General features: G+C 35.8%; 1 protein-coding gene across 1 annotated transcript; it reads right to left on the bottom strand.

The window, feature by feature from the left end:
• Nucleotides 1-11,404: 11,404 nt before the first annotated feature.
• LOC148951322 (uncharacterized) lies at nucleotides 11,405-17,844 on the bottom strand. Its single transcript, XM_089091063.1, has 4 exons — nucleotides 17,683-17,844; nucleotides 17,333-17,386; nucleotides 14,106-14,258; nucleotides 11,405-11,747 (listed from the first exon to the last, which is right to left on the bottom strand). Exons 1-4 carry the CDS (start codon nucleotides 17,842-17,844, stop codon nucleotides 11,742-11,744), a joined length of 375 nt encoding a protein of 124 aa, XP_088947189.1. The 3' UTR covers nucleotides 11,405-11,741.
• Nucleotides 17,845-18,047: the final 203 nt, after the last annotated feature.

Consider the following 18,047-nt stretch of genomic DNA (forward strand, 5'->3'; position numbering starts at 1 on the left):
TTTCGGGGTGACACATAGATTTTTGTGGAAGTCCCCGAAAATTCGAGGATAGTGCAAGCCCTGCTTGATTTCTAATGAGGAAAATCGAAATACTTAACCACACGAGAAAAGAAAAGCTCCGACTTTGCGGTTGACGCAATAAAGAATTGCCGCAAAATTAATTCGAAGTCAGCCAAACGCCGCCGCTTCTTCCGGCGGTGGCACGCGTTCTGCACGCCGGCAGTGACACATAGATTCTTGTGGAAGTCCCCGAAAATTCGAGGATAGTGCAAGCCCTGCTTGATTCATAATCAGGAAAACCAAATGCCTAGCCACACGAGAAAAGAAAGGCTCCGACTTTGCGGTTGACGCAATAAAGAATTGCCGTAAAATTAATTTATAGTCAGCCAAACGCCGCCGCCTCTGCCGGCGGTGGCACGCGTTCTGCACGTCGGCGGCGTTGCAACACTTCGGCGGCGGTCAGCCGGGCGTCTCGTTGGCGGCATTCGGTCGATGCGCCGGGGTCTACCCAGAAGATAAAAGTTGAGCTCATTCTAACGAAAATTTTTGGGTGACCAAAAAGATTGGAGGGCAATTAGCCCCCCCTCCATACCCTTCTTTTCTCCAAAGACATCTGATACAAATTTTGAGATAGCCATTTGATTTTCAGCATAGTTGACGGTTCCAAGAACTGTGCCTTTGGGAATGACATGATCCCCCATAGATCCTGCGGAATGGGTTATAAGAAATGGGTTATATATTTTTCACATATAATTTGCATTTGGTAATATTCAGACATTCTTTAGAGGCGTGGAGACTTTTCTGGGGGGGGGTGTCAACAGGAGGAATTTTCTGTGTGGAGGAAAGACTTCCGAGGGAATTTTCAAGGGGAAACTTTAAGCGGGGGGAGGGGATTTCCATGGCATGATTTGAAAAAACGGTCAGAAATTACATTAAAAAAAAAAACATCCTTTAACAATATAATAGAGCTACAAGTTTACAATTCTTCCCTATGGAAGGGTGTAAGTGTACCCAGTTGCGTCACTGACGGTTTATGGGTGGACTCACCAAATTTAGTCAAGCCCTAGGCCACAAAGGCCCATTGCCTTAAAAAATCGACTGGACGCTGAAAGCTTAGTTGAAAAAAAAAAAGAAAATGCAAAAACCTTCGAGCCAGACTTAAAAAACTAGGTCTTACAATTGAGTGTCACTGAAATTCTTTCCTGTTAAGTTGTAGAGCTATAAGTTCAAATTGGAAAACTCAGTTTAAAAAGTGTCAGTAGGTCCAATTTATTTTCGCCGTAATTGTTTCATACTTATTTCGGGTCTGTAACTTTTTAAAGTCTCTTCCAGTGCAAAACTTTTTAACGTCTCTTCATTCATGACGTTCATAACGCCTTCTCTTCTGTTCATAACGTCATTTATGAACAATGTAGATGCTGAATGGTTTCAACTGAGAACGACCTTCTATTTTTTTTTTTTTTCGCCTTGGTCACGGCTCTTCTCACCATGGGAATGAAACCAGTCACCCCAAAATTTCCGGACGTTATATTCTTCGACCGGACATGGTATCCAAGCACGGTTCCGGATTTTTCGCTCGCCTAATCCCGACTATGCAACGCTGGTAGACCATAAATAGACAAAGGTGAGATTATACATTTTACAGTTTCTTTTCTCTCATGCCTGAGAAAAAATTAACTATGAGGCTAACATTTTCTTCCATTAAATCAAACTTTTTTGTCGTTGAAATGGTCACGAAAATTAATAGGCAAAGAAAGGAGGGTACCGTTCACTACCTTTGGACCTGATCTTCCTGTTGAGGGTTAAGTGCAGGGGCGAATCCAGGATTTTTTTAGGGGGGGGCAAAATAGGTTGATCTGATAAAAAAAATTTAAGGGGGGGGGCACAAAATAGGTTGATCCGATAATCTTGCGTTAGGAGCAAGTTTAATTAACCCAAACTTGAGTTAATTAAGTAAATTACACTACTTTAGACTACGCTAGGGGGGCGCCCTCCTGGCCCCCTCCCCCTGTATCCGCCACTGGTTAAGTGTTAAAAAAATAATCCTGATCTATCGTTTGTCGGATAATACCCAGAATACACAGCTAGATGATTTTTTTTTTTTTTACAAAAATAGACACGTGGATTGAATTAAATAGTTATAGAAATACCAGATAAAAATATTAAGACAGAAATAGCATAATTTCGAGCTATTTTTTTGGATCTGGTTCAATTTATTAGAGGACACTGCTTTTACAGAAATAACCAGTGGCGTCAATTCACGAACATTTAGAGGGAGCGGGAGGCAAATGTATTTTCTGAAATTTAGGGGTGTAAATTGTTCTTTGTTTCAATCAAAATAATTGTTTCATGCAAAACAATAAAGCAGACACAATACCTCTTACTCCTCCCTCTAATATCCACCACTTAGAATGTCTAAGAAGTTTTGTCGGGGAACAATGCCAAAAGAGATGAGTAGTCTATGCCCCAAATACACTGATTTGTTTATTTAAACTTGTTGTTTTAAAATTTATACTCAGCAGGCCTCCTACAAGAGTCATGCTGATAATATAAATTGGTGTTAAAACACAAATTTTATAGGAGGGCTTGTGTGTTACCATTGCATGAAAATCATTGCAATAAAATTGGTGTTATAACACCAATTTTAGAGGAGGGCTTGTATGTAATCATTGCATGAAAATCACAGGAAAATATTGGAAAATCGCAGATATCATAAGATATAATTACGTACCCTTGTATGTGTACCTTACAATCCGTACCTCCAACATTTTTTTTGCTTACAGTCATATAAATAACTCCTAATCTGCATACAGAAGGGCAACTGTAGTCCTTTTCTCCTCTACGATGCAGATATGGATTTGGATATATAATTTAAAGCATAGTTTGGTTAACATAAATTCTAGTTTAAACCGCACCGGACTAAATAATTATTAAAAAAAAGGAAAAAAAGGCCCGCGAGAATTCCATAACCAGTTCAATAATAGAGTCTATTTGTTTTAAAGCGACTAAATGCTAATGCTTATTTCACATGCTGCAGTTTATATTGATAAAACTACGCGTTATGCTGTTTCAATGAATTGTTTCCACTACTCCTTCTCATTATTTTCCCTTTTGAAGTTAATTAGATTAAATGGCTGCTAACTGTGTACTGGCACTCACAAAAGGAAATTAGCCCCCCCCCCCCCCGTATCAATATTTCTGTGATTTTTCAAACAAATTTTGTAGATATCACCGGTTTTGTCGAGTTTGATCCCACTAAAAGCTTAGATCCAACGGAAATAAATCCCTGCTGATAGACTTGATTGATTGACTACTTTCGCGCTTTCTCCAACTTAACCCTTTGATAAACCATGAAATTTCAAAGTATATTGAGACAATAGAACTGTTGCTTGACAATGATGAACCGACAGATAACTTGGTTCATATCAACAGCTGATGTTATTTCCGGAATGCTACTTCCGGTGACTCTTGTTTCGACACGCGTTTCTTTCCTGTGGAATGTCACCAACTTATTAATGATCTTTTCTTAGGATTGAGACTCGTTTTCTATCGGAAACCAAGGGATTATGCACTATCCTTCGTAAATCTACATGAGCTTCTCCTCCCGACCCGACTCTGCACACAGTCGTACCTCCTGCGCCTTACATCCAGCTTTCTATGCGTCTTAGCCGGTACGTAGTTTTACGTTATGCCTCCGATTCTTCCTATGTATATTCAAGCCTCTGGCATGGACAAATTATTCCAGTGCATATCCCCTTCTCGGGATCTATATTCTACTGTTACACAACACCGGGCTTCGCCGCATGTCGAACCTCATTTGAGGCCTTGAAACTAATTAAAGTATTTGTGGCAACTATCATTATTAATTTGGACGAACTTACCAGACTGAGTCGAGACTCAGGCTCCTTTGAGGTAACTAAAGGGCAGTAAAGTAGTTTCTGATTCAAATTGGATATTCCGTTTCTAGTCAGAAAGAAGAAAAAATCTTTACAAAAGTAAACAAGAAAATGGCAGTACGGAAAACCGCAAGAGGGAAAGCATACTCGGGATTCCCCAAAAACTAAAAAATTTTTAATTTTAACAGTTTTAAAGCAAATTTGATGTCAGTTTTACACCTCCCCTCTAACAGCGCAATGAAATCTTCCATGAAATATATCTCAATATCACCCCAACAGGCACTGTGTCATGGTGGAATTATACTTTCTTCCCCATAGCTACGTTATTGGTCGTACAAAATCAAAACGCATTACCTGCATTTAACAGGTTTCGGGCAACAGTTTCAGATGTGTTATGAGTAAGAAAACATGACAAGGGAGATGGGAGCCTAAATAGCTGCATCACCTACAATTTTTATATAGTTTAATAGTAAATCAAACCATGGTGGTTTCCATATGGCTAAAATGCTGTTTGGTAATCCTGTATTATTACTAACACATTCGAGAATTTTGCTGAATGTAAGATCTTTGAAAACTGGTTTCATAGCCACAAAGACAAACGACGGATGACAGAATACATTGAACTTGTATAATTCGGGCTATATATTTGCACATTAGAGGGGGGGGGGAAAGGTTAGGTTAAGTTACTTTACCCCCATACCCTCCTAATTGGGAAATATATTGCCCAAATTATATTATTACATTAACTGAAGTATTATATTTTCATCATATTTTGGTATATTTCATTAGGATTAAAATAACTTCACTTCTCTAGTGTGTTAATTTGTTTATATTCATTTATGTTACGTTTTCACGAGTCGGACAAGTGTTTCAGGGAGGGGGGGGGAATTCAAATCCCCTGGAACCGGCCTTGGTCTAAACCCTGGTGTTAGAAGCAAAAAAACGAAGAAGTTTTGCACCAAATTCTAAAAAATAAAATAAAAATAATACATCAAAAAGATAAAATAAAGGACACATTCATAACTTAAAACAGGAGAATTAAAGGATAAGAAATAAAAATATCCCAATGGTAAGGCAATATCCAGGGGTGAGGCACCAGGTTTGAGCCCCCTCCCCGAAATTTTTTCCAACCCGTAAAAAATAGCAAATGCATTTAAACTAATTTTTGGTGCGTTTTTTAAAGATCTTTTGGTACCCTCCCCGAACGAAAATACTTCCTCCCCCCTCCCCGAACAAAAATCCTGGATACGCTCTTGGCCAGTGGTATATACAAAATGAGAAGGAAACTTGGCATTTGCACTAAATTAGCTCAAATTCTCAATATTCAGAAACGCAGCTGGCATCCGGAAATATATACTTCCTTCCGGTAGCTGTCACTCCCCTTTCATCCACGTGGGCTATCTGACTCCCTCAGGGGGGCGGGAAACAAACAAAAAAGATATCATAGAAAAAGCAAGGATGTCAGGTAAAGGCAAACTATTCAAAGCACTTACTTCCTGCCAGTTCGATTAATTGAAAGGAAAATTGTAAAACAGATTTTATGGCCGCTATTAGTCTGGGTTTTTATGATTTAGAACAGTTAGGCCTAACTTTGAAAGCTTAAAAATATCATTTTGAAGCATAAACAAAATATAAAAGGGCAATTATTTTTATTATGTTGTTACATAATAAACAAGTTTTTTTTTTCAAATGAAAGTAAAGTGCGACATTAAAACTTAAAACGAACATAAATTATTCAGTATATGATGGAGGACATCCAATCCTTAATCCCCCGATTTTTAAACTAAAGTTCACGCTGAAGATTTATTGTGCTTTAAAACACTTCTTAATTCAAGTTCAACGGCACTTGTGTTTGAGCAGTCCTTCTAAAAGAATTTGTGAAAAAGCCATCATGCAAAGAGTGAGGGGTTCCGGAGGAGGTGACCCCCTTCATGTATGGAATAACTTCTATTTGGCCTTAGCTTTAATGTCACTCTTTACTTTCATTTGGAATAAGTGGTATTTTATTTGATTTCTCTTCATTTTCAATAGTGGCCCCAAGGCTATCCTAATACGGGAAGAACTACCCGTACCACCCCGCAAACTCTACTCTTTAGATTAAAATATAACTTTTGTATAGCGGGGCTTCGAAAAAAGGACTCATTTAGTGTATTTTCTTTTCGAAATAAAGCTTAAATATTCATGATAAACTACCATCCCCGCAGCCAACTATCATCTGAATATTCATTCAATTCATAAAAAAAGATGAGAAGTTTAAAATTTTGTAGATAGTGTCTTAGGGCTCACATACATGTTGAATCCCATTACAAAATTTCCTTCAAGATCACACACTTTTTTGGAGGAGTCTAATTCTTGTTACTAAAAATCCTGTGAATCATGTTAGTTAAACGAAGTTCAAAATAAATTTCTGTTCTAATCCTTTATTTTGTGTGGACTAAGAAAACCTTTAGGAACAAATCCGCCACCGCGTGGCATTGGTGCTTCTAAAACTGGGAAGCTATCTCTGAAATTTCAGCCGGTAGTAACTTGACCCTATCTGGGGCAACGTTGCAGTTTTGTGCCACAAAATGTCATGGCGAAAATACTTTGTTGTAGCACAATCTTTTTAAATACTTATAAAGGGCACTAGAGCTTTCAATTTCCGTTCGGTGAGCCTTCACCTGAATTTCTAAGACCATTTGTTCAGTATGATCACACCAAGGAAAAAATGAAAGAACAGTAAACAATAAAACAAACAAACAAAAAAGAAATAAACACGCATTTGTGATCTTCTTTCTTAAAAAACCCACATTTTTAAATATAGGAGCTTGAAATCTTTACGATAGGATTCTTTGACATGCTGAATTTGGTAGTCTAATTTTCATCAAGATTATTTATCATTTTGGGGAGTTTTTTTCCCTTTTCAGAAATCAGGTAAATTTTGTTGGACTCTTAGGCTTTGATGGGAAATTTTAATTTTACGATTCTTACGCATTTGAAATGGCCATATTAAGCCATTTTTTAATGTCTCTATTGTCGTCAAAACTTCCTTTTTTGGAGTTCCGATTTCTATTAGACCTAGTCAGTCCTTGCTTACAGCTCGTTATCACGAACTGTTTGATTTTAAATAAAACGTCAAACAATTTCGACTTTTAATTGTGGCAATTAAAGAAACTACCAAACACGCTTTTTAAAAAAAGGTGATAACTGATCTAAAAATTTAGATGGAGTGGAAGTTAACTCATCAAACAAAGTTCAACTTAAAGCAAATTCAACTATGAATGAGGATAGTAAACCAAAAACGAAGAATAATTACATGAGTGATGAGTCAACTAAAAAATAGATTTAAGTTGCCTGCGCAACATGAAGTGTAGCAGCCTTTGATTGACCTCGCCTATAAAAGTGTTGTAGGAGCAAAACTTTGATTTTCTGTCTCTGCTATGGATTAAATGCCGTAACTGTCATGATTCCGTTCAAACGAGGTGCAATACGCCTACCTTGGCGTGGAAGGTTGGTGGTAGAAGGGAAAGGATGGAACTGGACGATCTTTCTCCCACTTTGGTTCTCCAATTTGCGAATGGAAAATTCATATTCAACGCTGGTTCAAACTAAGTACATCATGTCAGGATTCGAATGCCTTAACTGTCATCCCCTCAATACTTCACAAATGGTGTCCCAAAAAAGATTTTTTCTTGAAAAAAAAAAAAAAATAAATGATGACATGTAATATAGATTTAGAATGCGCTTAATCTGTGAAACCAAATTTATTCTCCGTTTCCTGAAATCCTACCAAACTTCAAGTGAATGCGGATACTTTAGGGTACAAGGCAGATGAGCCCAGGGACACAGCTTAGGTTTGAGGGGGGGATAATATCGAGGGGCTGGGTAATATCGGAGGCGCCAAGAGCCCAAATTATGTCTCCAATAACAGCGAATGCGAATCCTACATTATTTCGCTTGAAACAAGATGCAGCATGACTGCCTTCCTGCGAAGAAAAGCAAATTACTGGAAGACAGCAGAAAGGGGCCATTAGCCTGCTTTGTGCTTCCCAATGATACTGACTGAAAATACTTCCATGATTTCGTTTCATACAAGGTGGGATATGCCTACCTTTTTTTCCTAAAAGGTCAAGAGGTGTGTGGGACGAGAGAAGGGCTGTTTCAAAAAGTTCAATGGGCACTTTGATTCTCGGGTCATACAGATTGAATTTACTTGAAAGATTACGCTTCAAAATGGGTGTAGAAATCATTACATGTTTTTGGTTTAAAAGGGTGCAATATGCCTGCCTTCTCGTCAAAAACTCGCTATTTTAGGGGGATGTGATGAGGGGCAAAAGGCCCACTTTTTGGATTCATCTTGTTTTGCAACTAAGTCAGGTTCTATCTTGTTTTTGAACAAAAGCCAATGTACAATTTTGGTCCCGTGTATCACAGCAAAGAAGTTGTCAGCCCATCACAGTTTTCTAAATGGGATATTCCATAAACGAATGTTCGTACAGAAAAGTTCATCTAATATACTTTTATCAGCTCTCCAAGGAGTATCAATCAGCAGTAGAAACAAAAACTGCCTCACCCTTAGCTCAGAAATTGATTTCTTTCCGTGGGCTAACTTTCTAATACCACTCCAAAGAAAAGAGCAAAGGGAAAAACTCAATTTCTTCAGCAATAAGAGATTTCAAAATTTAGGTGGCATATTTAATACTGCTACCATACCTCAGTCCCAAACAGGGGACATCATGGTTGCGGCGAAAGGGGCAGTCTACTAAAGAATCAACTCTAGCCCATAGCGAACGGAAAATTTAAGAGGAGTTTTGAATCGAGCTGTCAAGTGAGGAAGGATCGGCATTTGAAACTGATTCATGAATGGTAACTGGTGTTTCGATTAAACTTAATGGTAAAAGTTTGTTGCGAAAACAAATTTATTGAAATTAAAAAAAATAGCCTGAAACCCCTCGAAAATGTTATCTGTTCGAAATTAAAACTGCACCATTGGAACCACAATAGCTGGAAACCCATAAATGAAAACTACAGTCCCCAATCTTAAACAACAAGTAAAATCACTTTTTGAGACGGGGAGCAGTTTGAAACAACAAACCCGACAGAAATGGCTTGCAAAAAAAGAGGACAGCACTATCGACCCCTTTTTTGAGTTCTAAATCTTTTTTATATATTACCATAAGAAAATATTTTGGTAACATAGCAAGGGAGCTGTCGCGCATCTTAAGAACTTTTAGATTTATAATCTAATTTCAATTGGTCGCTGTTTACAAGATTATATGCAGCCATCCAAAATGTAAAATCCTTTTCATCAATCCAGCCGATTATTTCAAATATTCCTGTAATTTTTGTTGAAAATCTTTTTTTCAAGCGCAGTTTCTGTTCGTTTTTCCTCGCCTTACCAATCACTATACGCTCCTTGTCCCAACAAAGTTTAGCTTGACAAGGCCAACAAGGGCCCATAATTTTCCTTTGCATTTAACCATAGGTTACCTTCATTCATACATTTTATAAATGGACGATGTCATGTACATTTCATGAATAGGTTATCTAGTTGAATATTGCATAACTAAAAATAAAAATTAAATATATTATTTCAGAATTATCTTGATTCAAAGTAGGTAGCATATCAATTTATATAAGGTTGGAGGGAGGAGAGATCTTAAATATAAATTAATCTAAATATAAATATAAATTAATCTTAAATATCAGTTTGGTTTCAACGAGGCGTAACACGATCAAACCAGGGCATTTTTTTCAATTAACCATAAACTTAACTTAATTAATGGATCAAATTAATGGATGTTGTTAAAATATTTTATCATTTTCTAATTTTATTTTCTAATTTTATAATTTTATCATTAAGTCGTGATAAATACGCGATCCATGGTCAGTCAGGAGGATCAATTTTCTAGCTGAGTAGACTATGCATTGCTATAAAAAATTCTAAGATTAGGCAATAATGACTTTTTCCTATATAAGGATCGGAAAAAATATATACACATTCAATAAGTTCTGTTGGATATGCATTATAGAAGGCGCGGCTCATTCGCGCCATCTTCTCTTCTAAGATGAAGATCCACAGGCAGCAATTAAGTGGCTCCAAAGCTTTTCGACGAGAAGAAACCACAAAAAACTTTAGTTATGCGCAAGTAATGATTTTGGCCATTCGTTACAGCGAAAGTCATAGCTGTTCTGTTTTATTGAGCACACATAGAAAACTGTTCCCAACAGTTGTTGTTTCATTTGTTAATCTTTTACTCAATTTTGCATTTTCATTAAAAAAAAAACTTTTCGAGCTGTTTAGATATAAGGATGAATAAATACCATTTACAATAAAACCTGTCTGTAGAAAATGAGTAGGATCTATAGTTTATGACACTTGCTTCTGGAGCTGTGTTGATGCTATCACGGCATATTATAACGTCAAACATAACAATGTGTCATTAATCCATAGATTAGTTACTACAGTACAACGGCTATGGGAGTCTCCTGTAGAGAAAGGGGATTGAGGGTCGAGTCGCTCTGCAATAAGGATCGAGTTCCTTGTTCATTTATTCGAGTTCAGTATTAATAATTTTTTGAAAAGTTGATAAAAGTATTATATTTCACTCTTTCATATATTCATTCAAACTTATTTTTGTCTATTGACAGTGATCCCGGTTTCATTTGAGTGATTCTTTACGGCCTGAATTGAATAATATAGATAGATTATAGGTCTATTTCTATAAAAACTTACAACAATCAAACAACCCAGTAAGATCTTATGTGTCTACGAATCAAATTTTCTTATATTTGGCATTTCACGAAATGAAATTTTGGAAAGACCTTCGAAAATTAGAGTGAATTCCAACAAAGTGAAATAATCAATGGCCTACTGACTTCATTCAGGAGTTTCTGGACTTCGATATCCTGATTCCTGACTCGACATTTCGTGATACAAAAAACAGTAAGTTTGCTTTAATAGTTTGCTGTTTAACATGCTGAGGCATTTGAATTAAATTCAAATTAGTATCGGTTTTACAGTAGCTCTTATAAAACAGATAGAACATAACCCTTAATGCTTTCATTGGGGGATAAAGCCCAGTCCAGGGAGGTTCAGGTTTGAACGCCCCATCCTCCCTAAATGGGGTAAGTCACAAAGAAACACAAACATTTTACGATCTCATCGTAAAAATTCTTATAACTAATATTTTCTATTGTTGAACTCTTCTCTCAAATGGCTTGTCACTTCCAAGTGGAAGGCAGAAGGATGAAAACATAACCTGTCCTTTTGACCTAGCCCATATTTGAGCCAAAAGTAGAGGTGATTCTTCTTTTTTCTCTCTGTTTTTACGATTCCCCTTTAAAACAGGGAAGTCGACATAAAACTTCCTGAACTCCTAAAAATATTACAAGCAACTCACAAATGGCTTTTTACTTCCAAGTGAAAGATAGAAGGATAAAAACGTAACCTGTCCTTTTGGCCTAGCCCATATTTGAGTCAAAAGCAGAGGTGATTCTTCTTTTTTCCTCTGTTTCTACGATTCCCCTTTAAGACAGTGAAGTTAACATAAAACTTCCTGAACTCCTAAAAACCCCACAAACCATATGCTCTCCCTAGGGGAATTTATTTTGATATTTTGTCAATTGATATTATCTAATTTTGAAACAATTTAACAAAATATCAAGTCCGAGGAAGGGTGGGGAGACTTTACGGCAAAGGTAAATGGCCATGATACATCACCTATGGTTCAAAACTTCATCAAATAATTGTCAAAAAAGAAATAAATTAACTGAAAACTGTTTGATAATCGAGTCTTCTTCATTTTTATGTCCTTCAAACGAAATCGCATCACTAGGAGAAATTCTTTTTTGGGGCATTCCTCCTCATATCTGTCAAAGAAAAATTTAAATCACATTTCTTGTCACTGACACCTCAAGAGCGCCGAATTAAGATCCATCAAGAATAAACACAATTGGTGCAAAATGGAAAAAAAGCACGGAGCAAATTTAACCTATGAAGTGTCTCCCGCGATGAGATAGTATTAATAGAACAGGAAGAACTGACACAGTATTTCAAATAAATTTAATGATATAAAAGCATAGGTCAAATATGGAAAACACAGAAACTAGATATATACTTTTAGATCCTAAAGTTTTTAGTAGAGGGCAGTAAAAGAGAATTTGGCAACAAAACCAAAAGAACTACCGAAAGCAAGCCCCTTTTACACATATTATATTTCTATATATTAAAGGACACAAGTTCCACTTGGCAGACATTTATAACCACTTGGACACTTCTACATGTGCATGACATAGTTTGATAAACCCTAAATTTCGTAAATCAGTAAATTTCGTAAATACAATGTTTTATGAGCGCCGTAAAAATTGCACAAACACAACTGTTTGCCAAGAAGAAATAGATTCTTGCCAAATTCTAAAATAAAAAGAATAAATAGCTGTTTGCCAAATTCCTGATACTGAGAGTCTGATACTCAACCAACTAAGTCAGCTGGCTTACTTTGTTGGTTTTACAACTTATTTGTATTTATGCGTTAAAATAAATGAGGTTTCTCGCAAAGTTTACAGACACAGCAAACTATTATGAAGGGTCGTTGGTGTCGTACCTTGCATACCTAAAAACAACCTTCCTTGTCGTAAGCAGCGCAACAGCACAGTAGGCTCCATGTATCAATTACTTTTTTATTCAGAAACCCTTTTCCACATAAGAAGTTTTTCTAACAAAAGTAAAGAGCAGCATTAAATCAAGGATGAACAGAAATAAAGTCAAATAATTTTTCAAGCTTAAAACTACCACAAATAATCATCATAAAATAAATGAAACGTAAGACGAATGGAAATTACGATAAATAAATAAGTTAGACTTAGTTAAACTCAAAACAAGCGAAAAGTACCCCAAAGAGGAGTAGGGTTAACGCCACTTATATCTTCTAACGACTAGAAAATAATTCGCACTTTACTGAAGACACAACAAATATCAAATATTTTCTCTTTTCAACTCTATCAAATCAAAGTTATTGAAGACTTTAAGGAATGAATATCAGTATGTATTTTGAACTGTCAATCTGCATTCATTTGTTTTTTTTCAGTAATTTTGGTTATGACGGTGATATTTTTTTCTTCTTTTTTATTTTACATTTTGAGAAATAAAAACCCTTAGGTGGAAATTAAGGTTGTGTACAGTTAAGTGGAATTTATTTTTCTGGTCTTTAGAAGGCACAACGGGCGTCAGCCCTACTCCTCCTTGTGGTAATTTCCGCTCGTTTTGAGTTTGACTTGGTTATTTATTGTAATTTCTCCTCGTCTTAGGTTTCATTTATTTATTGATGGATATCAATAATAGTTTCGGAAAACTATTTGACTGTATTTCTGCTCATCTTTAGTTTAATGTAGCTTTTTACTTTTCTTTAAAGAACCTCTTCTGTGGAAAAAGCTTACTAAAGCACATTTTTCAATTTCCTACTCTCATTTCTATTGTATATTAGCACTTGTTGCATTAGAGCAGCCCCAAAGAACCCTCCCCCCTTTCTCAGTGTCAGTGCCGGATCAAAGGACTGTTATATAAAATTAAATGATTCTTTTTTTTTTAGATAACAACCTTCGAGGCCTGATCAATGATTAGATGGCTCTCAAACTTATTTAGACCCTGTACCCTTTTTTATCCACAAAACATTTTAGGTACCCCTTTTCAGTTACCGGTAATAAGTAAACTATAGCTAAAATATAAATAAAATTGCCAGTCCTAGAATTAAAGGGTTGTTTTATTTTTTTTTTGCTCGCCGGTCAAGTGTCCCCTAAAAATGTTTGAGAACCATTGGATTAGATGATAAGCGAAGCATCCAAAGAAGTAGCTGACGATTGCATGGGTAGTCAATCGTCATAGAACAACAGTATAGTATTTAAATATTTCACAGTAGGCATCAATGTAGAAAATTGCAGTAGGCTAATTGTAGAAAAAGCAAAGACAGATAATCCGAATGATTGAGAGGGAAACCTGGGATAAGCCCTTTTTAGGATTGTGTAAAAATGATGTTATTTCATTTGTTGATAGATAAGTCTATCTATCATCCATATTTATGTCATTGCTAGGTCAGAACTAAAATAAGATAGTCACAGATATAAGGGATAAAAGATTTGATTGATTTTGGGTAGATCATATAACAGGCAATAATTCTTCATAAATCATGCTGTTTCATACAATAATACGTCAAAGAAACAAACAAACCGCACGTTTTCAAAAGGACAACATCCATATTGATAAAGATCTCCAAATGGGCAACATGTTGTATGATCAGGGCACTGATACTGACCATCTGGACATATCACGGAAGTAACATTGATTATTGAATTCAAACTCTGTAAATTGGAAGGACCTGTTCTGGCCTAAAACAAGAAACACGCATTAAAAGTATTTCGAATTCCTCTGCTCTTTGCAGAGTTAATCCAACGCTTCTTTTTCTTCTTTCTTCGTTTTGCTAAAAACGACGGAAAGAAGAAAATAACAATAAGTAAAACTGTGAAAAATTTAATAAAATTCCTTGTGAATATAATATGAAATATACAATAGTGACACCTCCCAATAAAATAGAAATTACTCACATCTACATCGTCGACTAAGTGCCCCGTGCTTAATTTCCGAAATAAAAAATGTTCAACTTGCAAGTATATAATTCGGGATTAACCATTCAGTCAAATTTAAGGCGTTTTTTTTTTTTAATTAAACAAAAAACATTTTCCACAAAATAGGTTTTTCAAAGAAAAGTAAAGAGCTACATTAAACCGAAAAGGAACAGAAATAACGTCAATTAATTTTTCTAATTATTGCGTAAAACCACACCAAATCACAAGTAGGAAATAAATGAAACCAAATGCGAATAAAAATACAAATAAATAACCAAATCAAACCCAAAACGAGAAGAAACTAAGATGTGTAGGGCTAACGCCTTCCGTGCTTTCTGGAAACAAGAAAAAAAATTTGCACTTTACTGAAAAAAATCCCTATTTCGAGCTGGACGTCTCTATTTCTCATAATATCGAAAAAAAGAACACCACCATAACCAATATTACGAAAGAAATAAGAAATTAATGTGGATTAACAGTTTAATATACATATACTTATATTTATTCAATATTTTTAGTAATTTTGATTTATTGAAGTTAAAAAAGTTGTAACACTTAAAATGTATTTTGCTTTCAGTAAAATGCAAATTATATTCTGGTCTTCAGAAGGGCTCGTTTTGAGTTTCATTTATTTATTGATTATTTTTTGGTAGTTTTACGCTTGGAAATTGACTTTATTTCTGCTCATTTGGTTCAATGTAGCTCTTTACTTTTCTTTGTGAAAGTTATTTTTTGGAAAAAGTATTTTAAATTAATTTTAACAAAAACTAGCTAACTTTATACTAGCTTAATGCTAGTCACAGGTGGCTTATAGTGAGTTGTTGTTAGTAGCAGCAGTATATTTTGTCACCATAAGCTAAAAAATCATAGTCAATTTACTACTTAAAGTATTTCTTGTGTATTTCATAAAGTTTTCACAGAAAGTTTTCACAATATAATTTCACACAATACCAAGTCTTTCACTACTCACATAACAGACTATGAAATACATGGATATGACTGCTGAAACTTAGTTTTCAGTTAAAAATCCAGCTTATGTAATCAAACTGAGCAACTTTCGGGATAGGGATGCTTTTTAAAGTTAGGACTGTAAAAATCGTACGAGTACCACCAGGATATTTCTCGCGGGAGGGGGCCAGAAGTACCACTAGGAACTTTGTTTTGATTTCAATAGGTATATTTTCAACTCCTATTTTTATAAATATTTTAGTGTCTTCATGTCCCCCAGTAGGGCTACCCCCTCCCCCCTGCCACATCCATAAAAAATACCATGGCATTTTTGTGGAACTGTAGAATGCCAGATATGATATACGAAGGTGAATCCCGGTTAAGAAATTCTTAATAAATTCGCGTGACTCTTTTAAGTTTGACTGGAGCTCAAATGCGTAGCCAGTAGATCATAAAAGAATGCTATATGTATCTGAGATGTTTCTATGGGAAATATACATGACCCATAAAAGGGAAAAAAAAACACCTAGCGATAGGCTCTACGGCCAGACCTTGAGGCCTTATGTTTTTGAAGAAGTTACACAGTTAACTTGACAGGAGAAGACTAATTCTACAGATAACTTTTTAAATAATTTAGCAGAGGATACGACAAGTCAATGATGGAACCAAATAGCCACACGAATTGTGTTGTTATAGAAGCTCTCTTTTGTGGCATTAGTAAGATGGACAAATGCATCTGATCACAGGCAATGTCTTTAAACGGCAGTTTGTGCTTTTGAAATCAAATTTTTATTGCACAAAAACCATAGAAGATGGTTATAATTTTTGTTTCGTCATTTTAAAAGGGAACAGTTATGATTATGGGTCTACATTGCGTTGCCTCACATTTGAGCATTTTTTTCGGTGGATTGACAAACAGCATTGATGATTTCTAACAATCTGAGAAAATAGACCTCCTCTAGGCCATATTGTATATTGTATAGAACAAGGAAACCCTTCATATACACAGTTTAATCAAGATATATGTATCTTATGGCGATTTCTTGATGTCAGGTTTGATTAATTTTATACCCTGTTTTAGTTATTCCTGTTTGGCTGAACACAAAGAGAATATGTGTCCAGTCAAGGATGCTGATTAGCAGACAATGTTTATCAGAGGTCGGTGATGGGCTGATTAATAGCTTACTTTTGCTGTAAAATGGTACTTCTTAGACATTTAAACCCATAAAAAATTTGTAGATTGAAACAAATACAAGATAACAAGTTGAAATTCATTATTAGAGCTTAAACAAATTAGATGCATTGTGGGCATTAAAATTCCTCTGTGTTAGTTTTTCACTTTCTTCTTTGCGAGAAAAATCTAATCATATTCATCTGTTGCCTGTCCCCATATTAAAGCACCTGGAAGAGGGGCATTTCTAGCCTTTCCGATGTTGATTGACAATGTCAGACAGGATAAAAGCAGTCTAGAACAGATCCTGGGAGAAAGAAAGATCCTCTATACTTCCAAGCTTTTACACCCCTTACCTCCATATTGCTGTTATCTTGTTGTTGTTTCCATTGTCTTACATCTGAAACCTTCTTTGGTGGAGGGAAGGGGGAGGGGGAGGAGGTTCATCTTGTTGTATATTCTGCGTATAGCTATTTGTGTGTGCATTGTTTTTGACAAGCAAACATAATCTTACCCTACCCTGAGCTTATAAGAGTTCCTTTTATTTTTGCTTTTTAATTAATAGCCCACGTGATCTAAATGGAACCTTTTCACATCTTCCTGACTTTTTATTGCATCCTTTTTATGTTTCCTTCAGGACAACAGTGAATCTTGTCTTCACAACAAACTGAATTTTTTATTGGACAGCATGAGTAAAATCCAGGGTTCATCATCTCACAGCATGTATATCCATCAGCACAACTCTGATCACCACCAGGACAGACAATCGCGCCTGAAAATAGCACTGACTTAGAGTATAGAAGGAAAAGTAAAGTATGGTTAGTAAACAAGTAATCATAAAATTTACATATTTTTTATCCAATTAAACAACTGTAGATACAAATCAAAATTCATGAAGGTAAGTTGGTACACAGGTCGTATTAACATGTCTATTTTAAAATCTGGCTGTGGTTTAATGAATTGTGCCAAGTGAGTGAAATTAGTGCTGCACTAAATAGAATAAAATTTATCTATTTTTTTTTCAAAATCTATCTTTCATATTCTCGACTTACGAGATTCCAGACTTACGAGATCCCTGCTAGGTGTGATCCCTCCCAGAATACATCTCACATTGAAGCAAGACGAAAACCCTGAAGTTAACAGCAATATGATAGACCAATGCGGCTTAACAACTGCTATATTAAAAAATGTCATATTACTGCTACAGGCAGGCATATCCATAAGAGCCATTTCTCTTTTAAATGGTAGGAGGGACAAGGTTATTGGGAAGGGGAAAAAAGCGAAAAAAGGATGATTCTTATGAAAGACATAGTAAATTATAGAAACAACTGTAAAACTCTTAGAGATTTCGAGCGCTACAGTCAAAGGCCAATTTCTGCTGCATACATGCCTGGCCCCCATTCACTTTCTTTGAAGCTATATGTAGGAGGACC

The sequence above is a fragment of the Artemia sp. Qi Xiang Cuo genome, chromosome 6, assembly GCF_049724085.1.
Source record: "Artemia sp. Qi Xiang Cuo chromosome 6, ASM4972408v1, whole genome shotgun sequence".
Classification (NCBI taxonomy): domain Eukaryota; kingdom Metazoa; phylum Arthropoda; class Branchiopoda; order Anostraca; family Artemiidae; genus Artemia; species Artemia sp. Qi Xiang Cuo.